Source organism: Balearica regulorum, chromosome 3 (genome assembly GCF_011004875.1).
Source record: "Balearica regulorum gibbericeps isolate bBalReg1 chromosome 3, bBalReg1.pri, whole genome shotgun sequence".
Taxonomy (NCBI): Eukaryota; Metazoa; Chordata; class Aves; order Gruiformes; family Gruidae; genus Balearica; species Balearica regulorum.
In genome coordinates, this window is record NC_046186.1 from 46,537,280 (window position 1) to 46,558,431 (window position 21,152).

The 21,152-nt window shown below is 37.3% G+C and overlaps 1 protein-coding gene across 2 annotated transcripts in view; it reads right to left on the bottom strand.

Annotated features, from left to right (window-relative positions):
- Positions 1-21,152, bottom strand: part of ASCC3 (activating signal cointegrator 1 complex subunit 3) — a 283,293-nt gene that overhangs the window by 228,069 nt on the left and 34,072 nt on the right. For both annotated transcript variants that reach the window (XM_075747786.1, XM_075747788.1), the window contains exons 5-8: positions 12,305-12,425; positions 9,308-9,515; positions 8,429-8,570; positions 7,728-7,853 (exon numbers count right to left, since the gene is read on the bottom strand). In XM_075747786.1, the coding sequence (XP_075603901.1) occupies positions 7,728-7,853; positions 8,429-8,570; positions 9,308-9,515; positions 12,305-12,425 (597 nt within the window). The remainder of the gene's footprint in view (positions 1-7,727; positions 7,854-8,428; positions 8,571-9,307; positions 9,516-12,304; positions 12,426-21,152) is intronic.

A 21,152-nucleotide genomic window follows, 5' to 3' on the forward strand; every position in this document is an offset into this window, starting at 1 on the left:
ACACAACACACAAAAGCCACAGCTGAGGCTGTTAGCTGTTCAAACAATTTGATGCAAAAATTGTAAATATTGCATCTGGGATTCTAAAGTAATGATAAGATACTCATTAACTCACATGAAGGAAATTAAGCCAGAACTCACAGGCTTTAAGATTAACATCAGTGCAGAATCTGAACTCCAATATTCTTGTTAACCCATTCCTGCACATATTCTACCTTCTTTGCACCCGCACTCATGAAATACGAAGACAGACTGCAGTTCCTAATATACATTTCCAGCTATTAAAACCATTGTATCATGACCTACATGTTGTTTTTTCCTCGTCTTAAGTTGGGACTAATGATTATGGAACTTGCACTGTCCTCGGAGCAATTTTCTAGCATACTTCATTGGATAAATGACAAGATTTCAATAACATTAAAAATATTTTACAAACTATTCAATTCAGTCTGGCTGTCAATTGCTGTTTGGAAAACAAGCAACTGAAATATACACCCAAGATCAACTTTGGAATAAATGGGCCGGCACTCTGCATGTGAAAAAATGTAATTTATGCAAAAAACATCCATACTTCTATTCAGTAGACATACTTTGCACAATTCTAACAACAAGAAAACATTACAGGAAAAAAGTGAATATTGATTTGGTAATAATTCCTTCACATAATACAGACAGGAAAAAATATTCTTATTTAGACCATTAAGAAGTGCTAGTAAAAGGAAATGATGGAAATAACATGAAACAAAGAAATAAATCTTACCCTGAACACCCACTTTAGGTTAAAAGCTGAAGCCATTTTTCTACCAACAGCAAATTATTAGATAAAACCTGCTCTGAAAGCCTTGAAGACGAACTTTCCCTGACCTGAGTTTATGACTTTAAAGGTACATTTATTTGGCAAAAAGGCTGGCAGAAAAACCCCTTTACAGTGAATTAAAAAAAAAAAAAAAAAAAAAAGTATTTCAGTAACGGTCAAGCTGCATGTCAAGCAGGCAAAACTAATAAATCTAAGCTTGCGCTTACTCCATTTTTAAAATTCTCATTATTGAAAAACCCTAGCTAGCATGTCACTTTTGCAAGTAATAGTAGCATAATAATTCAGACTAAACTGGTGGGACCAACTAGCTACTTATAAGCCACATGTGCTTCTACTGTGGTGAAAACACAGCTCTCCAAATAATAGTAAATTGAGAATAATTATCTACAAAGTGAGTTGGGGGTGGGATTTGCTGCCTTGCAGTAAGGCAAGAACCCTTCCCCTTTGCAACTGCTTCTGTGGGACGCTGTGCACCCTTCTGCCACTGAACACCAGAGATGCTTCTAAGCAGCAGCACAGCAAACCACTAGCTCCTGCTCCCAGCCCAACAGGGACAGGAAATAAAGAATCTAAGATGACACAGGTGGAGTTAGACTGTGGCAGGAGGTAAAGCAGTTCAGATCATAGTGCAGAAAGGCAGAAGTGACAAAGCAGAAAAAGGAACACAACGGATAGTAAGTAGGAGAGTGCTAATGCCAGCAGTTTATGACTGCTAAACTGTGAAAGGTTGGCTGCTCCCAATCTCATATTTGCAGTGCATAATGGGATTAGGTAGGAATGGTAGCTACAAAAAATTCGATTTTTGTCAGTTTGTATCATGAGTTTCATCTTAGTATTTGAATTCATCCAGGCACTGATTCCGTGACACTTTAGAAAAATCTGCGTGTGGAATAATTTAACTAATCATGAAGTTAAACTTTTTAGAGAAGCTCTGATCCTTTGCAAGGAGGCTCTAACTAAATTAAATACTTACTTTGAAAATACTAGCCAAAAGATTTCAGATAATATAGTGCCAAACATAGCTAAAAAATGTTATTTAACATCTTTGTCAGCGACATGGACAATGGGATCGAGTGCACCCTCAGCAAGTTTACCGACAACATCAAGCTGTGTGGTGCAGTCAACACACTGGAGGAAAGGGATGCCATCCAGAGGGACCTTGACAGGCTTGAGAAGTAGGCTGGTGCAAACCTCATGATGTTTAACCAAGGCCAAGTGCAAGGTCCTGCACTTGGGTCGGGGCAATCCCAAGCACGACTATAGGCTGGAGGGGGAATGGATTGAAAGCAGCCCCGAGGAGAAGGACTTGGGGGTGTTGGTGGACAAGAAACTCATCATGACCCAGCAATGTGTGCTTGCAGCCCAGAAAGCCAACCGTGTCCTGGGCTGCATCAAAAATAGCATGACCAGCAGGTCGAGGGAGGTGATCCTGCCCCTCTACTCCACTCTTGTGAGACCCCACCTGGAGTACTGCGTCCAGCTCTGGGGGCCCCAGTACAGGAGAGACATGGAGCTGTTGGAGCGAGTCTGGAGGAGGGCCACGAAGATGATCAGAGAGCTGGAGCACCTCTCCTATGAAGACAGGCTGAGAGAGTTGGGGTTGTTCAGCCTGGAGAAGAGAAGGCTCCAGGGAGACCTTATAGCAGCCTTCCAGTACCTGAAGGGGACCTGCAAGCAAACTGGAGAGGGACTGGTTACAAGGGCAAGGGCCTTAAGCTGAAGGAGGGTACATTTAGATTAGATATTAGGAAGAAAATCTTTACTGTGAGGGTGGTGAGACACTGGAACAGGTTGCCCTGAGAAGCTGTGACAGCCACATCCCTGGAAGTGTTCAAGGCCAGGATGGATGAGGCTTTGGGCAACCTGCTTTAGTGGAGGGTGTTCCTGCCCATGGCAGGGGGGTTGGAACTAGATGATCTTTAACATCCTTTCCAACTCAACCATTCTAGGATTCTATGATTATTCTGGGTGCTTTAGTTAATTTACAGACATTTGCTATGGCAATAGCCTCTCCAATACTAATAATATTCTTTCCAATACTGAGCAAATTATTTGAGCTGGACCCAATTTATTACTACCTCAAGTAGTAATTGCAAGTTTAGGAATGAGGGCTTCATCGACTATTCAAATCAACTATTTTATTTAACTTTGGGACAAACAGCACTAGGTCTATTGTTTTGCTGCAGCTTCTTGCTAGTAGCCTCATGTGAGAGGCTGAGATGCAAATTACAAATATAGGTTAATACACCATTTTCACAACACATGACAACACTCTTAAATGTAGAGGAATGACGTACTTAATGACTGGTCTACTGTAGTTTTATTCTAGAAGACTTCAAAATGTTAAAAACCAACACTCATTGACATAAAGGTCACTTCATTCTGGATCGCAGTGGAAGGTGCAGCCTTATTACACTGCTAATCCTTTAAATAAAAACCTCCTGTTAATACCTGTGCTAGTTCAAGGCATTGCTGCTCCCTTTGGTGTTGGTTCATAGAAGTTTTGTCATTTTGCCCTATATTTATACAAAAGAAACAAATAAGAGATGAGTCTATACATGGTTCAAATGTGGTTAAAATGTGATTTGTTAGAATTAGTATTTAGAGGAATACATTTCTCTCACCTTTTCTCAACCTATGTTTACGTCAACTTAAGGAAATGAGAAAAATGTAAGGAATCTGAACTAATCCTTAAAAACATTTAGAATGAAAGATTACTTCAACTTACACGATCCAGTGGTTTAACTTTTCGCTAATGGTTCAAGATATAAACAATCTCCTTATCACAAACTCAGTTCTGACCTTATGAGCTTTGAAGATTAAATTTAATAGTTTATCCTGCAATATGCATGTTACACGGTCAAATATTCCACCCAAACTGCTGACAATGTGATCAAAATCACATAAATGATGAGAAATATAGATTCTGTAAAATTACTTTTGTGCAAATGAAAACATACAGACTAAAAAGACAAGAAGCTCCTATGCCGCTTTAAAAATTCTCACATTAAGTGAATCATTTTTTCAGAAGAATACAAACTAGTCCATTTTTGTTAATTCTTACCTTCTGTCTTTTAAAAGGAAAATCAAAGGTAAATTAAACTTTTTGACAATTTAGTTTCATTATCAGCATTACGTTATGCCTATACCTTACAGACTCTCTCGTAGAGCTCCTTTGTCTGTTACAAGACAGAAGTGACACAAATGCAAACCAGTAGAAGAATAACAGAATTTTCACCTGCTAGGTAATGTGAATATTAAGTTGAATAATGAAGAATTTCGTCCTTAGCCTGTGAAATGCACTCACTTAGCTATATAGCACAGCTTCTCGGTCTTAGTACATTCCCAAACCTACTCGTGTCAACGTACCTAATACAAAGCATTAGTGAAGAAGTAATTTTAGTTTGTATTGGTACTATTCTTCTCATGCTCTTTCTTACTGGTCACAATTCATAGTGATGTTACTTCTTTTCAGTCCTTTGGGAAAATTGAAGCAGTTCAAGTTTTTAACTTTGAATGAGCAAAGGTACCACTGGAAATTTTCAAATCAAGATGTAGGATTCTTTATCTTATCAATGGCGTATAAATTCATTTCCCTTAAAAAGAAATCTACACTAGCCATTAAAAAACTTTCCATAAATCAAATCTAAATAGAAGCACACTTCCCTCTACAACATAATAAACTAGGACGTCAGCTGTACAGTACTCCTGACTGCCCACCCTCTCCATACTCGGGCAAGATAGTTACCAAGTAAGAAGAGCCCAAGAGAAGGCCCAGGAAATTTTTTAATTGTACAAAAATTGCTGTTCTCTCTACCTGAAGCCATGTCCTGTATGTCCCACAGATGTCCCTCAAATTTCAAAGAGGGCACATATTTAGATGGAAAGGTAGAAGTCTTCTGTAGTGCAAACCTGGTTTTACTTCTGTCATCTGGTCACAGCTTGTGACAGCAAGCAAAAGCAAGCTGGACCTTACAGAAGAGAGCCTGCTATTACCAAGAAAGCATGTATCAAATGAAGGAGGTCACCATCTCTTATCATTACTGTGTAGACAAAGTAGCTCCAGAGGGGTTACCAGTGGTTTATGCCTCTCCCCAGCAGGATGACACCCCACAGCTTTCAGAGCTCACAGAAAACTCCCGTACTCAACTGCCCCGAGCAGCAGGGGCTCTGATCTGCCCCACCTCCTCCTCCTCCTCACAGTGGCTCCACGGCAAATGAGAACTTACAAAGCTCTAAGCCTGAAAATAAGTCAGCAAAACTGTTCTTAGAAAGTAGAAAAGTGATTTATTTTCTGGATGTAAAAAGACAATTTTAGAAAGAGAAACACCTTAGAAAACCCAAAGTATTTGTGTCTTTGAACACGAGGTTTAATAAGTGTTAGTACCCCAGGCAGGGAAACGCAGCCAGAGGTGGCTCTTGGCAAGGCAAGAAACTCACCAAAGCGTAACAGCAATGGGACTGGTGAAATGGAGAACAGATGAAAACTAAACGAATAAACTCAAAGGAAGAAGGGTATTTATCATTTTTAAAATCATCAGGATTTCTCCACAAGACAGCAAGTGCTTGGAGAGCTATGTGATAAATACCCTTGTAACAGCAATAATAGACCGTTTGGTTGCTCTGAGCATTTTTTTCCCCAGGGACCTTTATTATTATGGGTTGCATGTATATTGAGTTGTTAAACAGAATGAATACCTTAATCTATATGTTTAGACCAACTCAATGCCTTACATCAAAACCCTACTACTCATAGTAGCGAAACTCTCAACTTCCTCATGAGGCCTTTAGATGCTGCTATGAACTCTCAAGTTACATTCAGTCACCTCTCCTTCTCACCCATCTGTTTATATTTTAGATAATCTTGCAAACATATCTATACAGAGATATGAGGGCTATCTTATAAGCACCTGTATATGCTAAGGATAAAGCTAAAAAGCTTTATTTTGCTGCTTTTGCTTACACTCGTTCACCAAAAAAGAATAAACCACATTGACAGAAAGACTTCTCATCCTCTAAATTGACTTGAGTTTTTTCACAAAAATTTTAAGCACCAAGATTCTATGAGCTTAGAGATCTATTGCAACCATACAGAGAAAGCAAAAAGAAACTTTCCCCTAATCAAGATACTTACATCTTGACCAGGTATAACTTAAATAATACACACATTAGCAATTTCAGTCTCTCTACTCATTGAAAAAAAGGTGCTATTCAACAAGATTCATATCAGTGACTTTTAGTCACAGAAATAAGAATCTGACAAGTCCTGCAACTGGACAAACTATTCATAGATTTGGCATCCTTTGTTGCAAACTGATGTCAAAGTTGGGGGTGAGAATTAAATACATAAGTATTCAAACATTCAAAATTGTATCTGCTGTTAAAACTCCTATTTGATGTCCTGTAATAGGAAGCATAGAAGAGTAAAGCATAGAAGAGTAAAGTTCTGAAGAAAATTGTTTCTATTTCAGAATTTCATTGTAAAACTGAAGAATATACCTCTTGATGATATACAACCTACAAAGGAGACAAAATATTTGTGAAATATGTGTAACTGATGCATTTTGTAATTTAACATTGTATGTGTAAAAATCTGCAAACCATTTCTTTCAGATATCTGTTTTTCTGTCTGAATTATATTTTTTTCTGAACAAGTTATTGTCTCTTGAAATATTGGTACTTCTTGCAAAAAGTTTACAGGTTCGTAAGTATTACTTAGCTTAGAAGAAAGACATTTCATTGCAAAAAGTTGTCATGCTGAAAACTGTCATATAAAATATCACATTTTACAGCTGCAGTGGCTCAACTTTTGTATCTACTTAAACTGTCAGTCACTGTATAAACATGACATTACATACTGTCACCCAAGCAGAAAAGAATAGATTCAGATTCTAAAATTAAACTGTCTTCTGTTTAAAAAGAGTTAAATGTTTATGTAAGACATGATCTTTACTCAGAACCCCAAAGAAGTAACCATAATAGACTTATATTCTCACTTCCTGTTTTCCCACAGGGAAAGAAGTGGGAAACATTTTTTCATGTTGTATGTTGCTGAATGTATGAACTAACAAACATAAAGCGTTCCTCATGTGCACATACAGCTTGCTCTACGTCCCTGTTGAAATCAATAGCAAATCTTCCATTCATCAACAGATTTGACACAGACAATGAGGAGTGAGCAAGCAGGTACAACCTGATGGAGTACTGCAAGTTCTAGACTGTAAATATTAACAACAAATTTAGTTCCCTTACCTCAGTTTTTGCACCAGTTTCAATCACTAAAGTTAAAATGTTTATGTTTGGTTTACTTGCATTTTTTCCCCTCTGCCCTCTGTTTTCTATTATCAAAGTTTTGCTAATAATGATTTGCCACCTTCTGGTTAAAGAAGAACTATTCCAGAAGGTTTTGCACCCCATACAGTCCGCAACACCTTAACTTAATACCCCCACAACTGCATCGTACTATAAGACTAGTCTCACGGACTGCAAAATAGTGCTGTGCAGTCACAAGCCAATCTGCACAAGTCAAGATACAGAAGCTTCAGCTCACTTCTCCATGTGGTCTCCAGAAAGAGAACGGAATCACCATAATCTTTTATTTTCATTTTAGTCATCCAGATCACAGCTTAACACCAGAAATAGCTGAACAGGTAATGCCAAAGGAACTGAGAACGGCAACTCATGAACAAGAAGTTTAGAGCAGGAATTTCCTGAATCTGAGTCATCATGAAAGAGACTATATATCACTGAACTACATCCCCCAACAAATATTCTCAAAATTAGTAGCGAAGAAACTAACTGGCTGCATTTACACATCACAAATCACAGTATTAATTACTAATCTTCTTCAGATAAATTTTTGTAATACAAAGAAAAAACTAATTTAATGTCGTTGAAATGGTTTACTCACCTCATCTAAGTCTTTAATATAAACAATTTTCTCTTCAATACCAATAGGCATCGGTTCACTATGGGGGATCTTCACCTCTTCATACATTTTATTGTTTTCTCTCTGAACTGCCTCTGGTAAGAACACCTAAAAAAGTATTACAGGAAAATTAATTGAAAGTATGAAAACAGAAAGTATCATTACGTATAACCCACTTTAAACAATGGTTTATCTCTTTCCATCAAAAAATGAATCCAAAATACAAGCAATTCTCACTGATTCATTTTATAGATAGCACTGAATCCCTGAAATGGAAAATAATCTGTTTAACTACTCAGAAAACGGTCCCAAAAAGACAAAAAAGAACTCAATTTTATTAAATTTCGAAAGCCATTAAGTCTAGAATTTCATACAACATTCATTTTGTTAAAGTCAATTCAACAGCTTCCAAAAAAATAAAGAGGAAAAAATAGTATTTTAATTATTTAAGTGACCCTAGAAATAAAAACAAATACATTAGTTGAGAACGAGATTATTTCTTCTAGAGTCAAAATAGAAACAGAAGATATGAAAGTGTTTAAAACCCTCTGCAAAGAAGCACTGCTTCAGACATTGGACTCTGATAAGGAGGAAAATCTCTAAGGGAACAAAGAGAACCCTGCTGCACATTATTCACTGGGAAAGATGTACTGTTCAAGAAGGGTCATGCACCAAACACGTACCTTTGCACCCCCAATGAATGCTGATGTTTTCATAGCTTCAGCTCGGGAATCATAAACATGAGGATAATGAATTTTTTCAAACTCCACCTCTCTCTGTTTACCTAGGATCGGCATACTTCGAGCATTCAAAAGTGCTAGTTCTCTGTAAGCAGGAAAAAAAAGAAGCAATAATTCTGCCCATTTTAGGCAGCCAGCACAAAACCTGATCGTGGTACATTAAAGTGAGAGCAACAGTTGTGGAAATTTAAGGAAAAAACCCAATGCATAAGATAATTAAGAAAGGAATTTTACAGTGTTATTCTCTCGCATCAGTTAAACCAAGTCCTTGTAACACAGTTTAGATAAAAGTGCAATCCAATAAGTGCAGTTTTTGCCTCTTTTTAAGCAATAGAGCAGCATGTATTCACAGTCACGTACCAGTCCTACTATATTTTTCTCAATACGAAACACAACAGCTTATTTGCTCCTTATCCTCTCCCTCCCCTACTCCTCCCACTACCTTTAGCTGACAAAATGGAAAATAGTATCCATTAATCTTGAGAGGAAAAAAAGAAAGATAGTTCTGATAGATTTAGTACAGACTTCATAAATCTTAAGCAACTAGTATGCGTACAGGAACTAAAGAAAGATAGCCTACCCCTCTAATCTGCATCTCCAGCCCACACAGATGAGCTCAAGAAGATTCTCATTAAGCAGACCACTGCCGCCTTTCCCTGAAAATTAGGTTTTAATATGAAAAAGAATTCTACACTTGTAATAAAATGTGACTTGAAGTCAACATCACATATCCACCAAAGCAAACTAAAGGAAATAAACTATTATGATATGTTGAAGAAGCAATTGCAACATAAGCATTTCTCAACTTCTGGCATTTATTACCTTTGCATCCGCAGCTCTTTGGGATCAAAGCACATTAGTCCTTCTCCAGAAACTTCTCCATCTTCCCCAGCTTGTTTTTCTTTTCTGGCATTTCGCTTTTCTTCCCGACGATACTGTTTCATTAACAGCTTTTCTTGTTCAGACTGAATTGTAACTTGACAACCATAATTGGGCTTAGCATTTTCTCCTATAAACTTCTTGCACTGTTCTGCAATACGATAACAGGTATGCATCTCCATAAGTACTAGATTCCATCTTTGTTTTCACCAGTTTTCTCCTAAAGGTTTGCTTTTTGAGGTTTATTTTCTTTTTTGGGGGGGCAGGGGGAGTATGTGTGTTTAAAGATAGTTTAAGCTTTATTTAGATGAACATGCAGCAGTTTGTCTCAAGAAATCTAAAAGAAGTACCAGCTCATGTCCCAAAGGTAAGACATTTAAAGTTACCACTGTTAAGCAAACAAAAATTCTTCATCCCAAAGCAAACGGATGGGCTGGCAGCAAAAGGAAGAGCTTTTTTCCCTTTCTGTATTTATAGCTTCATCAACAGTGAAAATGCCACTCATTAGTGTATACATGTAAGAGGAGAGATGAGTAGAATGGTGTGAAAACAGATTAAACAGGCTAGTTTTCTTAAACAGCCTCTTAACAAAACAATTAGTGTATATTTACTAGATAACTTGATTGTATTGAAAGCATACTCACAATATAATTTCCCTAAGTGAATGAGAAAAGAAATCCTATTCTAAACAACCACAAGGACTCCTTCCCTTTATGTGGGAAACAGCAGGACTGAATCAAGAAGAATCAGAACCACAGAACAATTACGGTAAACAATTAACATAGGGGAGCAGGGAACCTGAAAAATCCCAGTCACATTCAACCTTCCAAGGCCATTACTGGCCAAAACCAAAGACACACCCAAGTCTTTTACATTCAATGAGGTGGAGGGATTTGTTTTTGTTTTAATTATATCAGTGTTTTTAAACTTCTATTTTCAAAATTCTGCAAACAGATTATTAGTTTATGTAGGTTTCACTGAATATTATATACTTAATTCAATTATGTTTCATGTGTACTTTTGCAGTCAAACTCTGAAGCTGAAAACTTGAAAAACTTTTTTTCATCAAATAAACCCACTTGACTGATGTTTTGAACAATTTGAACACTTAGTTTTCACCCACGGTAACAGTGAAACTCCTACCTCTCACAGCATGCATATTGGATAAGGTGACTATAACTTGTTAAACAGCATTGAAAAAAATCTAATAAACTGTCAAAATGTCCGTATTAATACCATCATGTCTGTAGCTTTAAGTCTCTCTCTTGTATTAAAATGAGACAACAATGGATGTGATTTCCTAACTAAATTTAATTCAGACTGAACACAGACCAGGGCAAAGAACTGTTACTTGATTTGTCTGATAAGCACAACAATCACCTTTACTGCCATGGAAGTAAATGACATAAGAAATAGTCAAATAATACAGAATGCCTCAAACATGCAGTACACGTACAGTTCCTTGATTTGTGCTTATTCTCTCAAGACACGCATTACTCAAAATTGACTAAATTTCTGCAGACACAAATTGTTCCCTTCCCCAAATGCAATTCTGGAAAGAAAAAAAACTTCAGCGCCCATTAGAAATACCATTTTGATCAACTTAAAAGAAAAAAGCCTTATTAAAATTAATAAATGGAACTTGGGGCATAGTATCTTCAGTCTAAGAGAAGATACTCAGACATCATTGGCTTCTTTACCACAGTGAAAGAAAGGTTCTCTCATCGGTGAAAAAAGCATACAATCAGTAATGTTTTCCTATTGTCTCAAAAGCACAACACTGAAAATATTCTTCCACCACATTCTAGCAGAAATTACTGTGACGGATTTTACTGATGGCATAATGAAGAATAAATTCGTAAAAGCTTCCAAAATACTACTTCTGCTAAGTGACAAGAAAATATTTATGTAACTAAAATCTGCACATAGGAGAAAAACTGTAATAGTTCAGTTTCTATTGATTGTATTTAAAATTTATTATTTGATTATTTCAGAAGGGAAAAAACACCAGGACACAGAGCCTGGTTATACTGCTAGCAAAACACTCCACTGTTAAGTCATGAACAGATAAAACTAACAGTTGTTCTGATGAGTTTAGGCTAACCATCAGCACAGTAAGAGGTGAACTACTAAACACTTGCCTATATAACATTTTATAAATAACAGATATAAAAAACATTTTATGAACATATTAAAAAGTTTATTTGCATTTTAAAATTATGGTGAGGATCCCTAAGTCCATCATTACTAGTTTTATTCACATTTTTCTAACTCTGTATGTAGTGAGCATGCAATGGGCTGCATGGTGCTATGCCCATGTAAAATTTATCCCAAGTCACAACCCATTCCCAATCAGATTTATTTTTGTCAGAGGAGAAAGTGAGAAGACTTGTTTTTAAACAGCAATTTGTAAAAGAGATTTTAAAAGATTTACTCTGGGCAGGCAATTTATCTTATAAAAACAAAAATCACAGTATAAAACCTGAATCCCTTTTGTTTTCCTCTCACTTATCCATCCTTAAGCTTCACTTTCTTTTTTTCAGAACTAGTCGTTACTGTGCTTTTTCTCCCCCAGACCTACATTCGATGATAGCACAGTAGTAGAAAGTAAGCAGGAAAGCAGGTGAGGAATAACCAAAGATCAACTTCTTTCCAGAGTAATCCATTAAAATACAGTGCAACAGTTAGTACATTTTAAAATTCCACATGCCCATAGGCAGTTGAAAAGTAAATAAATATATGCAATACATATTTGTTTCCTCTGTATAACCAGACCATGATTTCTTTGTTTAAACCCATATAAACATATATATCCCCACTCCTTTTTTTTTTTTGCTTGCTTTTAAATACACATAGACAGTACTGTTGTTTGAAATATAACTGAACAGTTAGAAAACTACTTTTTAGATGGTTTGGAATAAAAATTTTGTAGTCGCTTACCTTGCAGAGTCTGGAACCTGTTATCATTTGGACAAGTCAAAGATCTTTCCAGAATCAGAGATCTGTTCTGTAGGAGTTTCTCTATGAGTTCAAAGCCTTCAGGGCCTAGCAGTTCAAATAACTATTAAAAAAAAAGTCATAAGTCATTGTCCAAATTAACGTAAATTTATAAGTAGGACTGCAATATTTTAACAAATTAATGAACTTCAACTCCAAGTAATTCAATCCAAAAGGTATCATTGCTATATTCAGCCAGATTCTCAATTACAAAAAGGGAAAATTACAGAAAGTTTTCAGACGGAAATATTTAAAATCTGTGAATTTTATCTATTAAATAAAACTCCATTCTTCTTAGAGATTCTTGTATTTAATTTAACTCTTCTCAAGACTAAACTTTATGTCTCTTCCTTTATGGTATTTTACATAAACTATGCTGCAAATTTCTTTTTCCACAATCTAAGCAGATAAATCAAGAGAACCAACGCTTTCTTATAAAAGTCAGATAAATAGGACGTTATTTGCATTCCAGTGAACAAGAGCTATAGCCTACTGCATTTTCACAGTCACATCTTACAAAAAAACCCCAAAAAACCAAAAACCCACAGATGTGGAGTACAGCAGTAATTGGAAGAAACAATTCAGATGACACTGGCATCGACTTCAGTCTATACTACTTGCACATATAATGCTGTGTGTGTGAGTGTGTGCAATTCAAGCACAAGGTGTAGATGACGTATACCAGACAGAATTCCATATCAATAAGCACTATTTTGACTCAATGATTTTCTTACTCAAATTATTCTCTTGTAGCAGGTTAGATAAACACAGTTCCCTATTTAAAGTTCCCTTTTCCACATAACACCGTTTTTAATGGGAAAAAACACACCCAAAATATTAAAGACACTTCCCTGTCCACCTTATCTATAATTATTTTGTCAAAAATCAAAGCATTACAGAAGAGCAGAATCCATTCTTGATTTCTAACACTGCTTAAAACAATTTTTCTCCCTTTTTTTTTTTTCAAGTTCCAAAAAGGCAAACAGGACAGTTTCTCCTTAGTGCTCTTTAAATACAAAAGCAACAAGAAAAGAAGTATATTTGAAATAGCTTAATTGTATAAAGAACGGAATAAAAGCTTGCCTCAACTTTGCTACCATCCTGTAGCACAGTCCTGTTGACTGTGGAATACCAGCGAGACAGGGAAATGAAATGCTTTCAATTCAGCCAGCTCTGGGCTTAAACCCTAGCTTCTCATCAAGGCAGCACACACAACGTAAGCATATTCAGTCTTACCATGTTCCCCCCAAAATCCCCCAAATCAAAGCAAACACACACCACTACCCCATCACCCCTAGAAGGCAAACAACACATTAGCCCTAAAACATCCAATGTAGTCCTTCTGCACAGGACTCCAAAGCATCTCTATCGCTAGAAGCTGTTAAGAACAAGCTAGAAAAGCATCACTCAGAAAAGAGGATTTTTGATGGGGAAATAGATGACACCGGTTTTTGGAACAGGAAGGTATTTTTCCACTCCTGTTTTCCCAGTATATTCTGAAACAAAAAAAGCATCAAGTAGAACAGCAGAGCTGTACAAAGAAGCAGTAATGTTACATGATGCATTCTACTTCATGGCCAGAGGTCATCCAGTAAAAACAGTATCACTTCATGCCCAGTGAGCTAGGGCTCAGAAGAAGAGTACCAAGGTGAAGCTGCATAGCCTACTCTCCAGACAGCCTGCCAGTCAGAGAGAACTGAACCCATACATATTACACATGACAGACTCTGCAACGCTCATGCGGTAAAAGTCACTTCATTTTGCCACCGTAATCGGTGGACAGAGCATGCTATTCATTTGCTACCAGCAGAACTGTCCATATCACCTAAGTAATTTTGCCGCTGTCTGAAAAGTAAAAAGGCTTTCAGAACATTTTAAACCGCTAAGACAGACTGAGCCCATTGTTCAAGACTGAGGGGAAAAAGCTAAAGAATACAGAAGACCAGAAGCAATGACCTGTTCTTATTGACGAGATGTCACCCACACCCACCGGAAGCCTGCCAGAGATCATGGGTGGAAAACAACCACTGAGATCTAAACTAAGACAGAAGTAGAAGTGCTAAGAGATGAAGAATAAGTTAAAGAGCAAGATCTGATCTATCACCACTTCTGTCATCAAGCACTGATGACAGAAGTGGTGATAATGGTAGGAAAAGTTTGCAAAGAGCAGAAATCACTAAAGCCGAGGACTTGTAAGACCAATATGTTATTAATCATCAGATTTGTTCATACTTACAGGATTAATCCACTGCTTCCTAATTAAGGTATTAAGAACTACCACAGAATGCTGCTGATTCAAAGTGCAAGTCTTTACCATCTCAGTTGTTTATACTTCCACAAACAAGTCAGGGTCCATTCACAAGGCTTTCTACCATTTCAGAAAAACTTTTACACTTGTTGGAGTTTTTAAGCCTAATTTTCAAAGTAATCAAGAAATTAAACAACCTGAACTTCTATAACGACAGACACCATTAAAGATCTATGCAGCAACTGCACCCTATGGTAACTCATGAAAATCGGTATGAGTTGGAGCGAAAACACCACTTGCAATAAAGTGAATGCTGAGTCTGACATCTTCAGAAGTAGCACAAAATTTGCTTTCTTAAAAAAAAAAAAAGCTTTCCACTGTAAGAATTATATTTTTAATATTAATAGTCATACTACCCAAATAATCCCAGACCAAAGTATGTACAAAGTAACCACATCACTACTGCTATCAATCTGACAATGGAAAGCACTTACACTTTATAGCAACAGGTTGACTGTGTAAATCAAAGAGCAGGAAAGAGAAAATTAGGACCTATGTTGAACTGCCTTATGCCTACAAGGAGAAATGAAGCTTCAAGGCACAGAAAACATCTGACCAAGAAATAAAGCTTCCTTCTCTTGCCAGGATATATCTTTCCTATAGTAATTTTATTTTTTTATGGTATAAACTGAAGTTATCAACATAGGCTGGAGTAGCTGAACCAGCTGTAAAAGAGCAAAATCCACAACACCCTCCAGTAATTAATAAATGCTGATGTAGTCCTGACCACTGTAGTTCAGTGTCATGCCCGGACTTTCAGTTGGAGGCACAATGCTGAAATGACTGCTTACTAAAGTTGCTTTGCACGCTGATTTACAAAACACAAAACACTTGTCACAGGACGCCACAGAACAGGCTTCCTCATGATGGTGTTTAAGGTGATTGCCCTACTACTCTGCAGAATATGTCCATAAAGAATCAAACTCTACAAACAGCAGTGAAAGAAAAACAAAGTAACAATTCATGTAAAATGGCAAGCTTAAAGTTATAAGGCAAGTTGTCAATCCTATCTACTCTTACACCTCTCCACGTTATGAAGCACTAACCCCCAATAAGCTATATTGTTCCTTTGGACAAACATCTAGTGTAAGCTGCACATAAATTCCTAATATTCACTACAGAAAAGGAGAAATTCTTCAGAGTTTTTACACTGTTAAGAAAAGAATTTTGGGTAAAACATTTCGCTTCTAAACATTTGGCTTTCTCTTGTACAGAAGAAAAGACAAATTGAAAAACTATGATGCATTCCTAGCAATTTATGTAGCTTAAGAGGTTAATTATTATGTTTTGTTCCAAACGAAATGCTTTCCATTAATCAAACCCAGGAGTTAGTAAGGTCATATCGAATCCAACAGTCTGCAGGATGAAGTTTCTAGCATTCAAATGCCAACTAGAAGCAATGAATCTTAGGACAGTAAGGCTGGGAACCATGTTGATGACAGTCTAATGTTAGCTTTTAATGACGAAACTATGAGAGTAACAGGAAGTTCTTGGAACTATTTTCAACACTTTCCTAGCATCATACTTATTTATAACATACTGAGCTTCCACCACTCATCTCAAGTGCTCATTCCAAAAGGGGGACAACAGGGAAATTTATGCTTGAAATAAAGATGGTGCAGGTTTGAATGTCAAACACATGTTACTTCACTTCAGCCTGTAACTTGAACACTGTTAATGACCTCACATGGCTGATGGAAAAACTTTAAACAATGCGTAACGCTGCATGTACCAAAAAAAAAAAAAAAAAAAAAAAAAGTGTCTCAAACCAATAGTTACCCAGATCATGACCCTTTCAAGACAGCCTGGTAGGAAAAAGCATCTGTGTAATATTGTTTGCAAAATTCTGAGAGAGTTCTGACAGAGAAAATAGCACAGGGGCATAATTCTGTACTCAGTGCAGGTGCTAGCATCTCAGATTTGATGCATTATTATATATTCTGGCCTGAAAAGTCAATGTCCAAGACCCTGAGAGGAGGCAAAGGAATCTGGTGAATGTTCACAGGTGCCTTTTTATTAAGTTATAATGAGATAAACGAGACAGCGGGCAACAGTGGGAAAGGCTCTGTGTCAATCAGCGGTTTCTTGAATACCAGCCAAACTATTATGTTCCTTGAAGTCAGTAACAGATTGTGCCCAAAAGGCAACCCTGACTGCCTTCAGTAACAAAGGTCCCAGATGACTTCAGCTACTACTCAGTGACCATAAAGACACAGATGAGTGTGATATATGGTCACTCATATTTGTTTGAATGATTTTTACATTTAATTTTATGTGCATAGACTAAATATCTGGAAGGAAGCGTAATGAGTAATCAATCTAGGAACCAAGGACAAGATGTGTCATATTGCATCAGAAAGGTGAGGCAAGGTCCCTATGCTAATCATTTCTACTGAATATATACTAATTATATGGAAAAAGCAAAGAGACACAGACTGCAGTCTTGCAGTTACATAGCAGTCTATATGCCAGAGCAGGTTACAAGCAAGAAGCGGAACCCCAATAAGATGCATGACATAGTAAATTTTATCAAGTAAGGCTCAGCCATTAAAAATACATTTTTACTGTTGAACTCATAGTTCAAGATTGAAACAAGATTTTACTCTGAATGTTAAATAGCTGATGTTCTCTTCACAATTCTGTAAGGCACAATTTACAAGGAGCCCTGGAGGTCCTTAGTGTGACTTCAAAGATAAAGTACAGAACTGTGAGCGTTACTTTGACATCATAAACTATCTGCCATCACAAGGGCATTTTCTTTACTTCTGCATCTTATATGAGGTCAGAAGGGATCCTACAAATCTCAGAAAATATTTTGTTTTTCCAATGCAAACAAAAGCAGACTAGGAACAGTTCTTGTACTTTGCTTGAGTCTTAGTACTAAATACTGCTCTGAAGCAATAAATGAAACAGACACCCAAATTCAACCAGTGATTGCCATCTCTAACTCTCTACCTTTATAGTCTAACAGTTGGTCTGGGTTACAGAATATCACCTGCAGAACTAATTGCTATGCTTGCACTTAGTGGCTTGTTTGCAGATGATTTTGCTTTACAAGGCACAGTTTTCAAATAGCCATGGAAGAATCATCTCTATAGCACAGTCTCAAGTTTATTCTGTTCTAGTAGCTCTTAAGTAACTGAAATGATTGCTTCATTTCAAAAATTATAGGGGAAATACGACATTTTTCTTGGGCTACAGGCTTAGTGCAAAAGCTGTCTGGATATACTACCCATAAAGTACCAGACACAAAAATTCATATTAGCTATTGCTTAAAAGTTTCAGTAACAAAGACACTGAAGATAGAGGGGGTTTTTTGCATTAAAAAAAATCAACACAAACTTCATAGCTGTAATATATACACTGACTGCTATTTACCACTGTGCTACTGAAATGTAATGGATTAACACCACCTCTTACATCTACAGATTATAGAAGAACATTAGTTTAAAAACAAAAATTAGATTTTCTGTATTTTCATGTTTCCTACAGGTTGATTAAAAGAAGACAAGCCAGACAGAACATAATTTCTTGCCACTGTTATTAAAAACAGGTATTAGGTGTGTGAGAAAGTCATTCAGCTCTCAGATCTCCTTTTCCTTTTTCAAGCCTGGCACTTTTGAGTATGCAGCCCAGCACATTAAGTCCACTTATACAGAAATGATCTTCCAATCCTAGGAACCATTTCCACTTAGGACACTTACATAGAGTCTTAGCAAGCTCAGCTTAACTGCACCTCCCTCTCAGTAGCCAGGCACTTCAAGCACTTTGAAGGTAAGCTGCTGATAAAACTACATGCATGCAAAATGCATTTCTGATCGCTATTCCTTGATATAGGGGCTGGAGGGTTCTCATACTGCAACCTCAGCAACTGCTGGGATCAGAAGGACAGAACAATGTGCCCATGGGCAGGCATCTTCATGGGACAAGGAGTATCTAGCTCTCAGGCAGTCTCCTGTGGAATCAAGCGCCAGCTTCATGACGATGACTAAGAAATTACTACTTGCCATCAGAGAGGTCTTAAGGGTCTGTCCATGAAATCAGTTAGCTTTGAATTTTTGGATTTTTACTGTCAGTCAGCAATCAGAAGAAAATAATGAACTAAATACAAAGTTAGAAACAGGCAGATTACTAAGTAAATTTTTAAGTGAAAATAAGCAGATTGGAGAGATCACCACTATCATCAATGTTTTAACACCAACTAATTAGAAACTTACACAGATGCACGAACTTTGAAAATTTCAAACCTATAGCTACAAGGCAACTTCCACCGACTTATTTAGCCTAAAGACTTCAGTAATGACAAATAATGTCAAACGCAGCTACAAACAGCAGGCTACTGGCATGTCTTTAGAAAAGGAAGCCCTGAAGATCAATTTAAGTGCAGAAAAAATTGCTGTCACATGATTTCTTAAACGAATATTTATCTTCAGAAGTATTCTGGGATCAGCTACTTATGAATTTTGAAGAAAAAAAAAAAATCCTAAGATTAGATCATTGCTGCACTTGCCACTTTTCTAAGCATAGGAAGCAGGCAAATTTGGAATTACTGAATGAGTATTTGTAAAGGTACTAGACAGATGCCTGCATCACTATTGCAGTAATACAAATCCAAATTCTCCTGAAGAAAGAAAATAATTAAAAATTTAAGAGCATAACTTGAATATGAGACAGCAGATACCTGTTTCATTCTGTAGTGAAAGCAAACAGCAAAGCAGATACAGGGGTAAGAATGTCTGACTTTATCCAGCAGGAAAAATACATTTCTAGAGGAAGTTTCTGAATCAGAATCAAACATCCAAGCCAATTTTTTAAGGCCTGATGATTTCAGATGCTTGTAATATGGAGGTGGTTGGCACAGAATTCTTTTCTGCAAAATACAAAAACCTGCAGACATTCTTAAAGAACAGCAGTTCCCAAACCTGACCATTTCAGGAGAGGGATGGTCTTGGCTGAGCATGGAGCCTTTTGCCTCTAGTCCAACACTTCAGCTATCCTCAAGTGTAGTGACGACATACAAGAAAATGCCAGAAAGCCAAGCAGTTAGTTCAAGTTGCTTAATGAAGGGAAATGAAGAGTAGCACAGGACTCTAATATGGAAAGTTAGTTTTATCGCAATTAGGATAGCAATTAAGATCTCCATCAAAGGCTGCCAGGCCCAGCAGGCTTCCCCAGGGAAAAAGGCCGAAAAGCCTCTCGCCTTTCCTCATGTCGACCAGCACCAGGCTACGCGCTCCAGCACCCTGGGTAGCCATCCATACGCAGCAAGGAAACAAGACAAGTTTTTCCCTGAAACATAGCATTCTGGCTTATTTTAGGTGTGTGTAGAAAAGAAGAAAAAGTGTTTCAGCTAAGGAAAGATGAGCTTTTAGCCTAACTTCCCAAGGAAACAAGGCCTACCAAATCACTCTGTGCATTTACCAGCAAGCCCACCAGTACAGCACCAGCGAGCCCAAACTCTTCCTTGGCCGGCAAAGTGCTGCAGCAGACATGGGGGGCTGGAAACCACGCAACACCCAGAGCCGCAGGAAACTCGGCCCTGTGACTTCTATGGGGTTTTTTTGTGACGTTTCCCCCCTTCCCATCTTCCACAAAATGATTTGGAGGATTTTGTGTCTAGTTAATGAGTGAGGCTTAATCTTTCAGGTGCCATCTTGACTGCATTTCTTGCAGAACTTGTTGTTCCTTATATCTCCATGTAGATAAGAAAAGAACGTCTCAGCATCAAAGAAAATAAAAAAGGTAAAGTTCTATCAGCTACAGACTGGCTTGTTGTAGAAAATATCTCATTAAGTTTAATGATATATTTAAGCTGATTCAAAGGTTATCATGAATAGATCAAGCCTCATACCACCTCAAAGATACAACAAGCTTTCTCAGTACAAAGCTGAAGTAAAGGAGGTGACAAGAAAGAGGAAAAGTTACTGACAGGAAGGAGAGGGACCAGCTCTTAGCACCAGGATGAAGCCTAGCATCTCTCGGCTCTCACTGTGGCCTTTTCATCATTTCTGAAGTTCTGTTCTCAAAAACCAGCACTCAAATGCCATTCAATCTGGTTTCTTATGAAGGGAGATGGCATGGCTCTGTTTTCACAAAAAGACAAAGTTTCCTATCATCCTTGGGGTTTCAACAGTCCTTGGACAACAACAGAGCTGTATACTTCTGATTTTGATTTTAAAAAAAAGGCCACAACTAGAAAAGGAGAAAACTGTATCAAAAATAACTGGATTATTTTCTCTATATGAAAGGGGAGTAGATAAGCTCCACAGTCAAGAATAGTGAGACCCAAGCTTTGTATTGTTTGACTATAAAATTCTTAGTAATTTTAATAAAATTACAAAGAGAAGAATATGAGCTTGAAAAGCCAGTCTCATGCCAAGTTAGAAGCTTTGATGATAACATAAAGATAAAACACCACAGGGGTGATCCACATATGCCCATACTTTCCCATAATGGGTACAGCTTTTAAGAACTAGGTAATGG